Genomic DNA, 15,504 nt, shown 5'->3' on the forward strand with positions numbered 1-15,504 from the left:
TAGTCAAACCCTGAAGCAACTATAACACTGGTTCACCAGGTCTTGAAGGACACCATCTGCCTGCTGGGAGCTCAGATCTGGGGAAAGATGACCTAGTGTTGACACAGCATTAGCTTAGAGTAGGGGAAACCTGAGGTCCTTGACTCACAGAGACAATCAGGCGTTCCTGGGAACATGTTTAATCTCTCAGTTCATCTTTGCTGTCCCCTGTAAAAGGTGAGGTTTATCTCACTGTGGCCAGGTGAAGAGAAAACCACTGAAGACTGCAAGGTGTCAGCAGTGCAGGAAAAAATTAAGCTTTAAAGTCATCGGTGCAAGCCCATTTGTGCTAGGCTGTCAGCAGGGCCAACAGCAGCTGTAACATACTTCTTGCTCTAGGGCATGTCAGTAGTTGGAGAAAGCAGATGATGTTTACAGGGATGGGAGGGTAGAAGAAGTTAGCCTGCGGAGAGCAGCCCAACCTGCAAGAATTGGGATTTTCTTCCGCTGCTCTATCTTGCATAACAGTCCCTCCAAAAACCTGAGTACACAATGCCAGGCAGGAAAAGTAAAAGCAAATTAACTAAGCACTGGAGAACACCTAGCATTTATGGGAGCGCCAGGTCAGAAATAAAGCCTTCCCGGCTCAGCGCAGGGAAGGAATTAAGGTTAAACGCACAAAGTCCCCTTTATTTCCCAGCGATGGGACGGGCCGTGCCGTCACTTCTCTCCTTTAGCTAATTCACCTCCGCTTCCTCCAGGCACCGTAAAGCATCACCACCAGGCAGCAAGTCTGCAAAGACACGGGGCTTCAGCCCGCGCGCGTTTCTGTTCGCCTACCTTAAGCTGTTGAGGCTTAAACTGCTGCTGTTATAGGCAGAGAGTGGCTGCGAGAGGTTCTGAGAGGCCGGATGGGGCTGCACCGGAGGGAGGTTCGGATGGGCCGGCTGCACCGGCGACTGCGGCCGGGGCGGGTGCTGGACGGGCGGCTGCGGCGCGGGCGGGCGGGCGGCTTCTTCTGGGTCTGGTGGCAGCTGCGCGGCTTGCGGCGGGGGCGGCTGGGCAGGAGCCTCCGGCCGCGGGGCGAGCGCAGGGCTGGGGCAGGGCGCCTCAGGCTGCGGCTCCAACTGGGGCTGGGCCAAAGGCTGCGTCACCTGAGGACAAGGGTCTTTAGGCACCACAGGCTCAAGTATTGGGTCTTTACTGCTGTCCTGGCTCTTCTCTTGGCTCCTTTCTAATCCTGATATTTTCGGGACAGCTGGGCCCCTAGCACCAGGGTCGTCATTTTCAGCTAGCGTACTGACTCCTAACTCTTTATCTGCAACAACAAAAGAAAGAGATAAAACAGTTAAGTGTGCGACAAAAAGGGCAAAACCAAACTAAGTGCTGGGCCAGAGTCGCGCTCCGGGCAGCTACGTTTTGTTTTCGTCAAGGACCGTGCCAACGTGAAACCGAATCAAATCCAAAGTCATTTCCAGCAGCATCCCTAACCCTCAAGTCCTTCTCCTAATACTTCTTCTCCCGTTTTATCCTAAGGAGAAAGTTTCTGGTGTCTTCAATAACGTATAAAAAAGCAAGTACACAGAAGAAGAGCTGAGTGCAGTGGTTCAAGTGCTCTAAAAATCTTGAGTCGGAGCTCCCCCAAAATCCCCACCTCTGCCTTAGGGAAAATACAAGACGGGGCTGTGCTTTGCTTCCTTCTGTCTCTGTAGCACAACATGCATCGGGTCCTCCACACTCGTCTCCTGGGTCTTGTCTCCCAGGGCTTCATTTCCCAACTCTCCCGTGCAACCATGGATTTTTAAGAAAAATTAGATTTGCACAGTAATCGCATGACTCCGAGTTTTGGGGCCATAAAACAGTGCTGATAAATTTGTGAGAGTAGGTAATACCCTCCGTGTGCGTGTGTAGCAAAAGCGGTCCCTAAACGATCACGTAAACCCCACTGAAATTAGCTACTGAATCACGTAAGCACAAAAGGCGGCAGCGCAAGGGGGAGAGCTCCGCCGGAAGCCAGGCTCCGCGGCGTTCGCTGCTTGGAGAACCGCTCGTTTCCTGGGCGCATCCCTTTCTCCCTAATTACTATGATATGTTTACTGTAACATCTCTACTGCCTGGGCTGCCAAATGAACAGAACAAAAAGCTGAAGGGAAACAATGTATTTTTGCCTCAATTTTTCTTGCGGTGACATTAATTTTGGACATTACGCTTCAGAAGAACGGCCAAAGAAGCTGAGAAGGCAACGTGGTTAGTCCTGAATATGTTTTCTTTAAAGACACGACGGTCGGACAACACGCTTTGCCCGTGAGCGTGGGCATCCGCCTCTCGCTTTCCTTCTCCGACAACTCTCCTCGAGATAAACCGCCTGCTAGAGAAGTGGGACCTTGTTAGGCACTACTATTTTCTGTTGTTGTTACTCTACCCTCACTCCCTCACTGATCCGCTGAGGGACCAAATGCAACGTGAGCTCTGTGCCTTGTTACACGAGGTCTAAACCTTAAAACACATGTTAGTAGGAAGCCAGGCTTTTTTGGTTTGGTTGGGCATGGAATGACTTGGTTTGGTTTTCCAGCTCTTTAATAATATTAATAATATTATTAATATTAATAATATTAATAATAATAAAAATATTATTACAATTTTAACATTTCCTACAGTGGAGTTTTGCTCGCTGGCTCTCTACAGCAAGTTCCCATGTCAATCCCACCCCCCAAAGATCTGCCGATGAATATTTGATGCCCGGCACCCCTTTGAACAAATCTGGGGGAGTGCTGCTGCCCCGAGCCCGGAGCAGGCGATGCCTGCGGCCAGGCAGGCAGGGGGAAGTAGGAGCACCATTGAGGGCAGCTTCGCACAGCAACTCTGAAAAGTTGGACTTACACCTTTGGCAATTACAGAAACGAAGCGTAAGGGCAACACACAAGATTTGCAGGGGCTTGAGACAAGCTTATAATTAAAGAAAAGTATGCAGGGTTCTTAAATAATCTTAAGACAGGAAAACCTTACTTGTTCTTCTGCCAATTTTAAGGGGTAAAATGAATAAATGCATAATAAAATAATATACATTCAGAGCAAATTGTTGACAGCTACATTGTTCAAACCCTGAAGTAAAGGAGTGCAAATAAGGATGATGGGGAGTGTAATCTGCCAGGCCACAGCCCGGGCACGTGCAACAGCGTTTGCCGTCCCTCATGTCACTGAGCTGCAGAGATGGCCTCGCAAAAAGGTGTCAAACACGCATCGTCGCCTGGGTTTAATTTTAGGCAGAGATCCCAGCAACAGGCGTCAGGCCGCCCGTTAGCGAGCGTCTTACAGGCCCCGTGCAATGGCGAGCAGCCTGGGAAAGTGGCGTTCAGATTGTTTTTACAGTTTGCGGACAGGAGGGGGGGAAAAAAACCTTTTGGGGGCAAAAGGGAGGTAAAGAGGAGAAGGAGAAAGAGAGAGAGAGAAGGAGGGGGAAAAAAAGTAAACAGTCTTATTTGATGAGGATGTACTTTAATCACTTCTGGAGTATGCAATCTGTAACAGGCACAGAGGCTCCTCCACGAATTTGGATCAGAAGACTACGGGGGCAATAGCGGAACTCCGGAGGAATAAAAATAATTACTCTGCTGTATGCCCAAGGTCTATCTCATTGCAATTAAATTGCAGGTTATAAATAAAGGAAAATCCATTTGCATTAATTCTTTGGATCAATCCTGTTTGATCAAACATTATTAAAAGTTAGACAGACTGTGATCACCACATGTGTTAAGACAGGTCCCCAAGAAGGAAAGAAATGAGCAACAGTTTGTTCAGGAATAGGTGGATGGTTCCCAGTCCTTACAGGTGTATAAGAGTTACGACATTTTTGGTTTTTGACAGAAAGGCATAATAATTAGGGCTTTGAGGGCTTAGCCTTGTCATTAGAAACTCCCTACCAGATGAATACACAGTAGGTGGTCTGAAAATCCTGCAGAGGTGATACTTCCAAATCTACGGGGAACGCCTTGCGCTCAGTGCATTCATTAAATCTTTTCATTCGATATTTTTAGTGTCTCTCGTGTGTGTAACATTTATTCGGCACAGCTCTCTGCTGGGGCGTGTGTTCCTCACGCAGTCGCTCCTCCTCCCCTGGAGAAAAGGGTTATGAATCCCAGCGTCTCCCAGGTATTTTTTGCCGCTGCTTACATCTTCATTACACAGCCCCTTAAGTACCATTCCTGTTAGTGTGCAGCTTAGAAGATGCGGGCTGTATTTAGTAAGATAACGTTATTCCAAATGTCAAACACTGAACGTGTGCACAGTTTCTCCCTCTCTCTGTCTTACACCACTGCACCTACGCTACACCCCAAAACGGTATCAGATGGCCAGGAGTCTCTCTAGCCCCAGTATGCCTGGTACATGCTTCCCTGCATGGCTGATAATTGTGATACATAAATCAGAAAGAATTCTTCATCCCACAGTAACTATTTAGGGAGTTGAAACCTCCCATCAGTATTACGTGTTTCACAAGGAGGGCTCAAATCTTCATCAACAGTACTTCAAGGTCATACGCTCAAGATTACTCTTTTTCTACCCAGTACGTCTTTGCACATCACATTATTTCTGACCGTTGACTGACTAGCTCGGTGTCAAAACTAAGGGGAAAAAAAATCCTTCACGTCGCTATGATACAGACAACCCAACTACACAGCTTTCTGAGTTTATACATCGTAGGAATTCATTTCCGTCCAACAGCTAAAGAAGCAAGCAAGCTAACTTCATTTGATGGCAGTCTCCATACTCTATTTTGGATAAAGTAAAATTACTGCATCGGTATTCAGAAGAGGAGTAACTGTGATGTAACTTCTGTGCGGACACAGGCTTCCCTTTTTCCACTGGGTTGATATTGCATCCAGCAGCAGTCAGTCTTTTTACCGAACAAGGAATAAAGCCATTATTCGATGCTCTTTGAGGACTGAGGAGAAACATTGGCTAAGCTTGTCCCACACAGACAGGACATGCAACTTCCATTATCTTCCTTTCCTGTCTTTGCCCTTTGACGTGTCTTAAATCCCAAATTCCTCTATTTTTCACTTAACACACACAATCTGGGGATCTCTCAAGATGCAGGACTCAGTCCCCTCCAAGTAACACAAGTGCAGTTAGCAGTTTGCTGTGTCTACGTGATTATTACTTGGTTGGCTCAATAGCGCCAGAGGAGCAGACAAGGCCACACTGGGAGGACCTGTAAGTAAACCAAATGACTGCATGTGAACTAGAGCGACTCCGGAGCTGGGAGTTTACATTATATTTTATACACATTCTGCGAACATACACATATACACATGCACTCCCATGTGTTTGTATACATGTATGTTACGTGTAATACATATGCATTTATATTTATACCCATAGCTGTTATATGTATACACATCGTTAACAGAGAAATACACAGCGCATGCAAACACTTCCATTAAAAGACATGGATTTTTATAACGAACACAGGTTATACGCAGTGTTCAGCTGAAATGCCGTTGCCTCTCTTCCTAATGTGCAAACCGGTAAAATTTGACCTGAACTCTGTGTTCTGGCCCCTTTGTACCATTTGGGTGATCCAAAAGAGCTAGAGGGTGGCCAGAGGTGGCCAGTTGAGAACATCAGAGCCACAAGACGAAGCCCAACTGTTCTGCTGCTGACAAAAAGGCCCTGTTGAAATTCGCCAAATTTGAAATTCCCAGAGATTCACCAAGACTGAACGCTCTAATTTCGCCTGGTCAAGTGTTGTCTGCAGGTAGGTTCAATGTGCTTGGTTGCACCAAAGACCACGGGAGATGCCAACTGCCAGCACTGGGCGTTTCATGACGAGAGCCGGGGCACCACCAACCTCGCCAGGTCCCAAGAGGCAGCCAAGGACGTGCGAACTGGGCACCTCTGACCTGACCTGGCGATACTGGGGGAATGAAATTCCCTCAGACAATGTCCTGCATGATGCTGTCAACTTACAGTGGCCAAACCTTTTTTCTAAACACAAAATCATCCAACTTTTCCATGTCTAGGTCTGGAACAACTGAGTTTGATTCGAAAACAAGACTATATAATACCCTGTCACTCCTCCTTCGGTCCACATCAGGATTCAGCCTCTCTGTGTCTGGCCTGGGAGTAAGCAGGCATCTTAAGAGAGCAATTCAGAATCAACACTGAATTTTCCATTCTCTTGAGAGGGTTTTGGATTAAGCTCAAAGTCCTTATTGCACAAGTAGGAAAATTATAGGAGTTTTTAGTGTTTTGCAGCATTATCTTTGGGACTGAGCATTCAGCCTACCAAGGAAATCTTTCACAGCATTCTTTAATTTAAAAACAGCATAATTTTTATTCTACTACTTTGATAAGTTAAACTCTTTTTTTGACAATATTACCTCTGCCTAACTAAAATTTTCTGCAAAGTTCTTAATGCAAGGTAAAAAATTAGATCTTTCAAAAAATACAAAACTATTTTCTTCAGTTCTAACATGGATAAGTGGGCAGTTGGTGCAAACTGTCACAACCGATTCAGACCATCATAACTTCCCTGAAGTCAATGGAATGGAGAAAACATATACCCCGCTGACCACTGGCCCTGGGAGGTATACTTCAACAAGCATTTTACACGGCTTGAAATAATTAATCAGATTTAAGACCTGATTGTACATTTCATATTGATTAGACATTGGTCAACGAAACATTCGGATAAATAAAGGCAGATGACAGAAACTATTACTGCAAAGGATGGAGGAGGTTGTTGGGCACACCAGCCAACACGTATCATAATGGCCCAAGAGCAATTCATCTGTTGTACTGGATACACGTAATTTGCTAAAAACAATTTTTCATTTTTAGCACACAGTCATCTTTCATCCTAATTTCCAAGGACACTAGCAAAGTATTTGATTATGCAAATTAAAAACTTGCATTCGAAAACATGGTTACTAGCAGCTCTGTCATCTGCTGATACCAATTATTCCACAGTAAGCAGGTATTTAGTACAACTGAATAGCAAGACTTGTGACACACTTTGTACTTAATTATAAAACAGAGAAGAAAATCATTCAGGACAAAAGATTTTGCTACCTCCTGTTAAAAATGTTTATCTTCTGCGTTGAAATGGATTTAATTGTCAACAATAAAGTTGCAGATCAATGAAAAGAAGCACTTAGTGGAACTGCACAAGATGTTGACAATTCTTCAGTCATTGAGCTGCTTCTGGCCTTGATTTGAGAATGCAGAGTCCTCCAATATTTCACATGAAACAATTTATTTCATCCAGCTGTTAAACAGAACATAGGCCATAAATGTAACTCCTATACCCTGCACACTGGGAGTATAATATTGAAAGCACTTGATGTTTGATTTTGCTTAAAAGCACCTCTTTACTTAGTAAAAAGGAATGGGATGTAGCTTTCTAGAGGAAAGTGAAGTACAGAACATCCAAACACCCCTCTCTCTCAGAAATCATCACATTTTACTTAATAGGAAATAGATGCATGCAATTCTCGCATCCTAACAGACCCTAGAAGAAAGCAACACCATGATAACTCAATCCTGCTTCAACGCACACATGTACACACACATGCACAGCCAAAGGTTTATTTCCAATAGGGAACATCTCTTGGCTTCCTAACCTTTCCAGTTTGGAAGCAATAAATTACATCATTACCTATGCAACTCTGAAGTATTCAGTAGCCAGCCACCAGCACCGGAGTGCTTATTGAAGTGGACTTTTCTCAAACGGGCTGGCAAACTTCCCACGTGGGAAGCTAACGCTGACAAAGTCATTGGGGGATGTTCTTTAATAATAACGGGTTTGAGCACAAAGAGCTTTAGCGTCCTGTTTCAGTTTTGTATTTTAATTAAACGGTCTTGTAATCGCAGTATTTGTAAAGCACACCTAGTTTCACAGAAACATAGACAACACCTTATCAAATCAGGCCGGCGGTCCGTGCGTCCTACCACTGACCGTAGCCAGCACAAGATTTTTCCAATATAGGTGTAAAAACCTTGCAGCCAGCATAGGAAACACAACCTGTCCAACCCATGAGACCTCATGCGGATCTCTGGTAAGACTGGCTTATACCCAAAAGCTGGAGATTTTCTTCCGAGATTTTCTAGAATTGTGGTAACAACCATGGGCTTCTTATGTACGTAAATCTCAAGTCCCTTCTGAGTATACTCAAGTTCCTGCCCATAGCAGTACATTTCTTAGCATGTCATGTGAAAATATTCCGTCCACAAGGTTTTCCCTTCTCACCTTTTAATTCCACTTGGTTCTTGCAAGTCTGTGAAAAAAAGACTTCTCTACAAAGTGTCAGTATCACCCATTCCTTTACAAAATTGAGTTGCTTCCCCTTTTCTCTCCTATAGAAGTTTTTCAACTCCTGTCTTCCCAGTCTTCCTTCCTACGAGACCTTTCCCGCATGCCTCATCCCATACCGTTATTTTTTCTACCATCCCGTTGCACGTTTTCGGCTTCTGCAACACTGTCTTTAGGAAGGGGCTGACCCATACTGCACAGCCCTCAGTAGCTACACCACTCATTTATGCCAAAGCATTTTCATCCCCACCATATTATTCACCACCCGATTCCTCGCTCACATCATAGGTAGCTGTTCCCAGCCTGCAGCTGCAGACTTGAGTGAAGGTCTGCATTAAACCATCTCGAGTAACACCCAGCTTCTTGTCTTGACTTGTCCCAGCTACTTCAGAGCCCTGCGAGGTCTATAGGCACCTGTGTGTTTTGGTTTAATGTGCATTGCTCCGAGTTTGTCTAAACTGACTCTCGGTCCCTGTTCTCTCAGCCTAAAGAGGTTTCTCTACGGTTTCTAACAGCTCTCTCCAGCTCCAACTATCACAGGTGCCCTTAGACCATGTGTAACTGCTGCTGTTTGCCCTCCTGTCTTTCACATTGACCAACTCAGGACAGAGGACTGGAGACGTCAGCTGCCCTTAAGCCAATGCCACATCGCAAACAGATCATGACGAAAACAACCCAACTCTTCGCTTTCCTTTCTTTAGCTACTTTTTGCTGGTAACAGTCCTTTGCTTCTTGCTTCAGAACAACTGAGCTTCCACAGTAGCCTTTTCTTCAGGATCTCCTCAAAGGCCTTTTGCAAGCCCGGATCAATTATGGCAATTTGAACATTTGCTACTTTGACACTTCAAAGAAATTAAACCAGCTCAGTGAGACAATGTCCCTCTCTGGAAATCTTCCGAGAGCGAATCTCCTAGTGCGACCCTCCCAGCGCTCTTAAAGCACGTTTAGTCACTCTGCTGATACAAGGCAAGCCGGTGGTGCGTGCGTCTCCTTCGCCGGTGCTGGGAGAACGGGACAGGGCTGCCTGTCCTTATCCCCAAACCCCTCCCCAGGCCCCACAACCTGACAAGCTCAGCTACAGCACACGTGCGAAGGGAGCGGAGCAAAACCGCTGACAGCAGCGACCAAACCCCTGGAGACTCGGGCCAAGATGCAACTGTGAAGCCCTCCGTCTCTCAGAGAGGAGTCAGCTCTTGCAAAGGTCTGTCCAGCCCAACATCACTTTGGCTTGGCTTCAGAAAGGCGCCTTCCCCTCCCTTCCTTCGGCTCTTACACAAATACCTTGGGACCCACCCAGTGGGCAAAGCAGGAGCGTGGTGAGAGCATTTCAAACGTGCTAAGAGTAAATGAGGTGACAGTACTGGATACTAAGCAATTAAAAAAAGAAAACACAGCATGCCTTGAGAATTTTCTCCGATTATCAATAGCGACCGGATAACCTTAGCACAATGTTAAGCCCATCACAGGGCGAGGGAAGAAAAATATATTGGGTTTATCTATCACCCCCCTTCCTTAGCATTGATTTGCCTTGGCCACGTAGCCGCAATATTCCCTCAAAATGCTCATGACATCGGCTCATCCCACCCATATGTGACAGGATTACTTGAATAAGCTTGAACAAAACCGGCTTTCAAAAGCAGCTTGAAAAGTATCACCTTATGAACACTGATTGAATTTAGCATGACAGCTCAGTTTAATATATGAAGGACAAAAGAGATCTGTGTGATATGTTTATACAGAAAAATAACACATTTATTCCCCCTGAGAGGTGTCATACCCATCACTCACCAGACACATACCACTGGTTGCTTTGTGAATTTGTTCTTTAGAGCCAAGAATTTTCTATTCTGTTTTTAAAGGCATGATATCAATATAAGCAGAGAGCTTAAAATCTCATGCACCCCGTGCTTGCTAACACTAAGATGAAGCTCAGCATGAGCCTGACAATACCCACTTTTAATTACAACTATTTTAGCTCACTAGTGTCTACAGGAAAACTTTGCTGAGCTTACACATTGCAACTCCAGCGATCAGCATCGCTTTACAGTATTCTCACGCCTGGCACTATTTTGCTCGTGTTTCCAGCGCTGCAGAGCAAAAGATGGATATTATCCACCTGTATGCTCTAACATACCATCGCTTAGGCAGAATTCTTCTGGTCTGGGTCATATCGATAAATTTAGCCGTGAGATTTCAATGTTCCCGGTCAACACAGGGTCTCATTAAATGTGTCAATTCTGCTGGTCTAGTAACGTCTGAATTTCTTGTATTGAGCTAAAAAACACATCCCATGAATTTGTTTTTATTTAAAAGGGGGGGGAAAAAAGGGCCAAACTACTGAATAGGTTTAAATATATAGCTGTAACTTAACTGAAGACCTGCCACTCCATTTTGTGTTTCATGGCTTTGAGAACATAGTTACTAAAAGCTTTTCTCTGTAGGTAAACATGACTCTGTGTCCCAAATTCCTCCTGTGCGGGACAGTGGTAGAAGACTTCAAAGATTTTATAGAAATTAAAAAAGAAAAGAACATAACATTGAGAAAAAAGCATGATAATGTCAATGGTTCTTTGGCACGTACCAGTTTTGGTTTTACATGATTCTATAGCATTTTATAAACGGGAATGTGATATTCCATTAAAACCTGTGTGATAATTCGAAGATTGAAAAGTATCTAGTTTTGTATTACAGCCATTCATAAGGGAGCACCCCTACCTCCTGTATCATTCAATGTAGGTAATACAGGCCCTTTCTGGTCCAAAGATCTCACAACGTTTTCTCTGCCTCTGCAGATCCCGAGTGTTGGTGGTCCTGTTAAGAGGTTCCCAGTGGGAGATGAGGACCAGCAACAGCTTTCAGTGCTGGCACCTTTAGAGTAGGAGCAATCGCTGGACGTTCGCAATTTCAGTGGTGGCCCTACATAATTACTCTAAAAGGTTTGCTTTGCCTTGACATGTCATTTTCTTGACCATGCTTCTCCCAGCCTGCTCTTTACATCTATTAACCATGGACTAGTTTGTTCCAATTACTTGAACCAAAGGGACGCCAGTCAGACTGTAGCCCTCCCCCGTCACCGAAACCACATAAACAATTGAAATGAAATCCGTCTATTTGCGTAAGTCAAATTAAACTCCAGACACGGAGGTGGGGAGATGACGGGAGCCTGGCAGGTCTCAGAGAGATGCTCTTTCGTGCCTGTCAATCTGTATAGATGTTAATCACAACCGGAAAGGCTATGCCGCCAACCAGCTCTGGTTTCACAGACCTCAGGACAGTTGGTGGCTCCTGGTAGAGTAAATTTTGCTACAGCAAAGGGTCCGTTATATCCTAATTGCTCCATACAATGTCGCACGTTTTACTCAAATCAGTCGAACTACTCTCACTACACTTCACTTACCCATGACATTAGGGTTTTTTCCCTTATAAATACATACAGAAGGATGCTGTGAAATAGCATTTTTGATAGGACTATTGACTCATCGAGCGCAGTGCCTGCCCTCCAACAGACCTGGAGGAAGAAGAGGCTGCAACATGTCCAGCCAACTGGGCATCTCCATGCGATCAGGAAAGTCTTTTCCTTCACCCCTCTGGATGATCAGCTCATAACGTGGAACAAAGCTCTGGCAGGGCTCATCAGCTCAGGGATATCACCTGTACATCCTCATTCGTATCATTTCGTTAGAAGATTGACTAAAATGTCAGTGAACGCTAGCCACGGTAGTTTGTAGAAAACGGAATTTGGGACTCTACCTTTTTTTTATGACCAACCAAAAAGCAAAATACAAGCGAAGGTGCAAAGTCAGCGTGAAGGCACTTGTGAACTACCTGTTCACTGCTGAGGCACATGCTGTCTTCAAGGAAGCTCTAACCAAAGTATGTCTTCCCAGAGATTTCGGTAATCTCTGCACTGTCCACACAGATCACTAAGATGACGCTGAGTTGGTGTGAAAGGGCCTTCGCACATCAGAAGCAGCAGCGCTCCGCTTTACCATACGCTCACTGATTGACCTGTCCTCAACCGGAACAGCGCAACAGCACGTCAACAGCGTTTTCTTTATGAGAAACTGTCTGAGGAGCAGTCACGTAAACACGGCCCAAAACACACCAGCATGGATGAAAATCAGGCTTTCAGTGGACGTAAGCACCCCCAGCTTAAGGTCAGCTCAGCACCCAGCGTAAAAATCCAAATAAATATCCTCTGTCCCAAAATGAAGGGTGAGCAATCAAGACCAGATTAAAGCCAAGCCTGCCCCACACATAATTTCCATTCTAACGCTGATACGGTTAATTAGCTGATAGGATACGAGACTGAGACGATAGCGTCCTCCCTGCAGAGAAGACACCAACCTCAGGGTGCAATGCCTGAAGCTGAAGACAACGCTGACTGCTGCAGGGTACTTTTGCAGTCCAAAACACAGGGATTTTCTACACAAACTGAAATTGTTAGCCTGTGTATGCTTCCAAACACCGTTTGAAAATCGTCCTACGCTCCTAACTTTTATTTGGATTCATGTTGTGCCTTGCTGAGGCTAATTATTATCCAGCAACTGGTGCATTCAAAGACTCAAGCCTTACCCGCAGGACTTTGTGGTGTTGCCTCCATGTTGCAAGGAACTGTAATTCTAAAAGGATTAAAAGTTTACCAGCACGGCCACGTAAAGTAGAAAATGAATTGTTCGCTCTTCTCATCTCTGTTTGGAAATTAGATTACAGGCTCCAAGTGAGCTGAAATACAGAATGAAGCAAATCCATGTGATTAGCTCACAGGTGGCCAGTGAGCCTTTTCTGTGCTTCAAAGTCTGGCAGATTCCTATTAGCTGCAATAATAAAAAGAACGTGTACTTATCCTTCAGCCCAAAGCCCGCCCTGTGCCAACACGGCTACCTGCTGTGCTAATCCTCAGAACCAATATAATCGTCCCCAATTGGTATTTCGTAAGTTTGCTCAGCTGTCATTTGGGATATACAGTATGTGTGGCATGCAGCCGTGCCGCCGACTGCACGGAGAGCCGATCGCTACACGGGTTCCGGTGCCCCATGACGCCATAGACAGAGGGACGGAATCGCAGCGCTCACCCAGGAGAGCCCCACGTTGTCAGCAGCTGGTTTCCCAGCCTTAAGAGCAAAGACTCTTTATACGTATAAACAGTTTGCGCCATTAATCACCAGTGTTTCCGCTAAATAAACAAACGCAGTTTCGCATTTATCTTCTCTCTCCAGAAGGCACCCGTCTGAGTGTCAATTCAGCAAAACACAGCACGCGTTAGATCAGAAAACAGAAGAGACAGCTATTCCAGGGACGGGTATCGAGGTCACATGCGACCCATAACGTCAACGGCCCATTTAATATGGTATTTGCCTTCTGACTCACACCAGTAGCAGATGCAGTGAGATGATGGGAACGCAGCACTTGGTCATAACCTGCACACAAGGAAAGTTCTTCCAAGCGCTCTCCGCAGGAGCCTGGTTAATATAATGAACCTTGAGGGTTGCAAACTGATATCCCACCTGGTAGAACTGTGATAATATTTTTATTATTTCTATAAACGTGTAACAATCCTCCGAATCCTCCTAAGCTCTTTATCTTAACGTTATCTTGCGTCGGGGAGCTCTGCAACTCAACTTACAATTTCCTTTTGTTACTTTTAAATGCATTAGGCAGGGAAACAAGAAGCCACCTCCCTATTCCCACACTGCAGGTTTGCCAGCGTATTTCAAACTAACTTTATCAAACTTTTTTTAGACCAAAATTTAAAACAAATGTTGAACAAGTGTTGCTCTGGATACGGACAGGGGGAAACAAGTGCTTGAGGCACCTGTGGGAAAGGAGACCATGCTGTGCTTTGCTCCCATAGACGTCCTTCCACCTCTCCTGCTCACCACAAGGCAAAGTCAGGATCTCGCAAGCACAGAGCACGTCACACCTGCGCTCCTGGCAGATTGAGAGGAAGATTCACGCTCGCAGCGCTGCCTCCAGCAGGTACGCAGCTCCATGCATCCACCCTTGGCCATGCCTTCCCACCCCGCGTACCACTCCCCAGCACGTGTGGCCATTTCACGAACCGGTCTGGGGAAGTAATCTGAATTCAAAGTAACCTCTTCTATCTTCGTTTCCTTTTTTCTAAAACCACCCTTAGCCTGAACTGGCAAAGCTGGCTTCAAATGACATCGCTGCTGAACGAAACGCTTGCAGAACTCCCCCCATCCTTCAGCCCTCTGCGGCAGCACTCGCTGCAGTTCCCTAAACTAGTAGCAGCCTCGGTATTAAAGCTCTCGGCCTCCCTCAAGTTATGCGCATATGTAACTAGATGCGAAGAGTCTCAATTCTTAATCAACCAGCAGTTGATTATTTGATTTGTGGATTAACACGACAGAGACACCTGGGCCCACGCGCACCAGCTGGCGCAGCGGCATGCCCAGGTGCCGGCGCGCTCAGGGCATACCTGCTCGCACATCTTCATGGCATCTAATCAAAGGTGTCATCGACTCTCCTGCTCGCTGGCGTTACGGCCTCATACAGCCAGGCTTTCCTCTGTCTGGGTCATCCCCAGCATCCTACAACCATGGGCGGTGGTAACAACCCTCCCCCAGGTCAGGACTTCCAACAGCTCAGCAAAGTGCCGGCAACAGCCCGTGCTCCAAACACTTCCAGCAAGGAACCGGCAGCTCGCCCTCAGACAGCCGGCAGCCTCAACTCCGTAAAATTGCAAGCTAGGAATTCCCCCATTACCTGAACAACTGGCTTGGAGATAGAAGGCAGCAAAGCCCTATTCAACAGAGCCTCCTGTGGCTGGGCACTCTGCAGAGCCGGCCTGGAACGCAGCACCTGAACGTCTTCCAGCTAGCGTAGGTGACCATCAAGGAAGGAGGTTTTATTGCTCAACTTCCATTTTTATCTCAACAGCTGAACAACTCACATTTTATTTTATTTTCCCCTCTCTGCTCCTCCTCTCAAAGGCCTTTGATGAGGGAAAACATCCCTCCTAGGGCAGCAGTACAACACGTGCTTAACTTCCAACGCATGCTCAAGCTCGCCTAACCACGGATCAGGGTCAGGCTGGAAGGACGCGTGTGGGGGTTCTGTAGAGTCGGAGGTGAAGGGGTTCAGTTTCTGTTCTTCTCCCACCGTTCCCACTGGCAGCCCGACACCTCTCGCAGTGCTCAACTCAAGGCTACGGCGTTTCGGGTCCCGTCACCCATCGTTTCATGTCACCA

General features: G+C 46.0%; 1 protein-coding gene across 2 annotated transcripts in view; it reads right to left on the bottom strand.

The window, feature by feature from the left end:
* Nucleotides 1-15,504, bottom strand: part of AUTS2 (activator of transcription and developmental regulator AUTS2) — a 796,238-nt gene that overhangs the window by 26,416 nt on the left and 754,318 nt on the right. For both annotated transcript variants that reach the window (XM_059829181.1, XM_059829180.1), the window contains exon 7: nt 820-1,297. In XM_059829181.1, the coding sequence (XP_059685164.1) occupies nt 820-1,297 (478 nt within the window). The remainder of the gene's footprint in view (nt 1-819; nt 1,298-15,504) is intronic.

This window comes from Gavia stellata, chromosome 25 (assembly GCF_030936135.1).
Source record: "Gavia stellata isolate bGavSte3 chromosome 25, bGavSte3.hap2, whole genome shotgun sequence".
NCBI classification, from domain to species: Eukaryota; Metazoa; Chordata; class Aves; order Gaviiformes; family Gaviidae; genus Gavia; species Gavia stellata.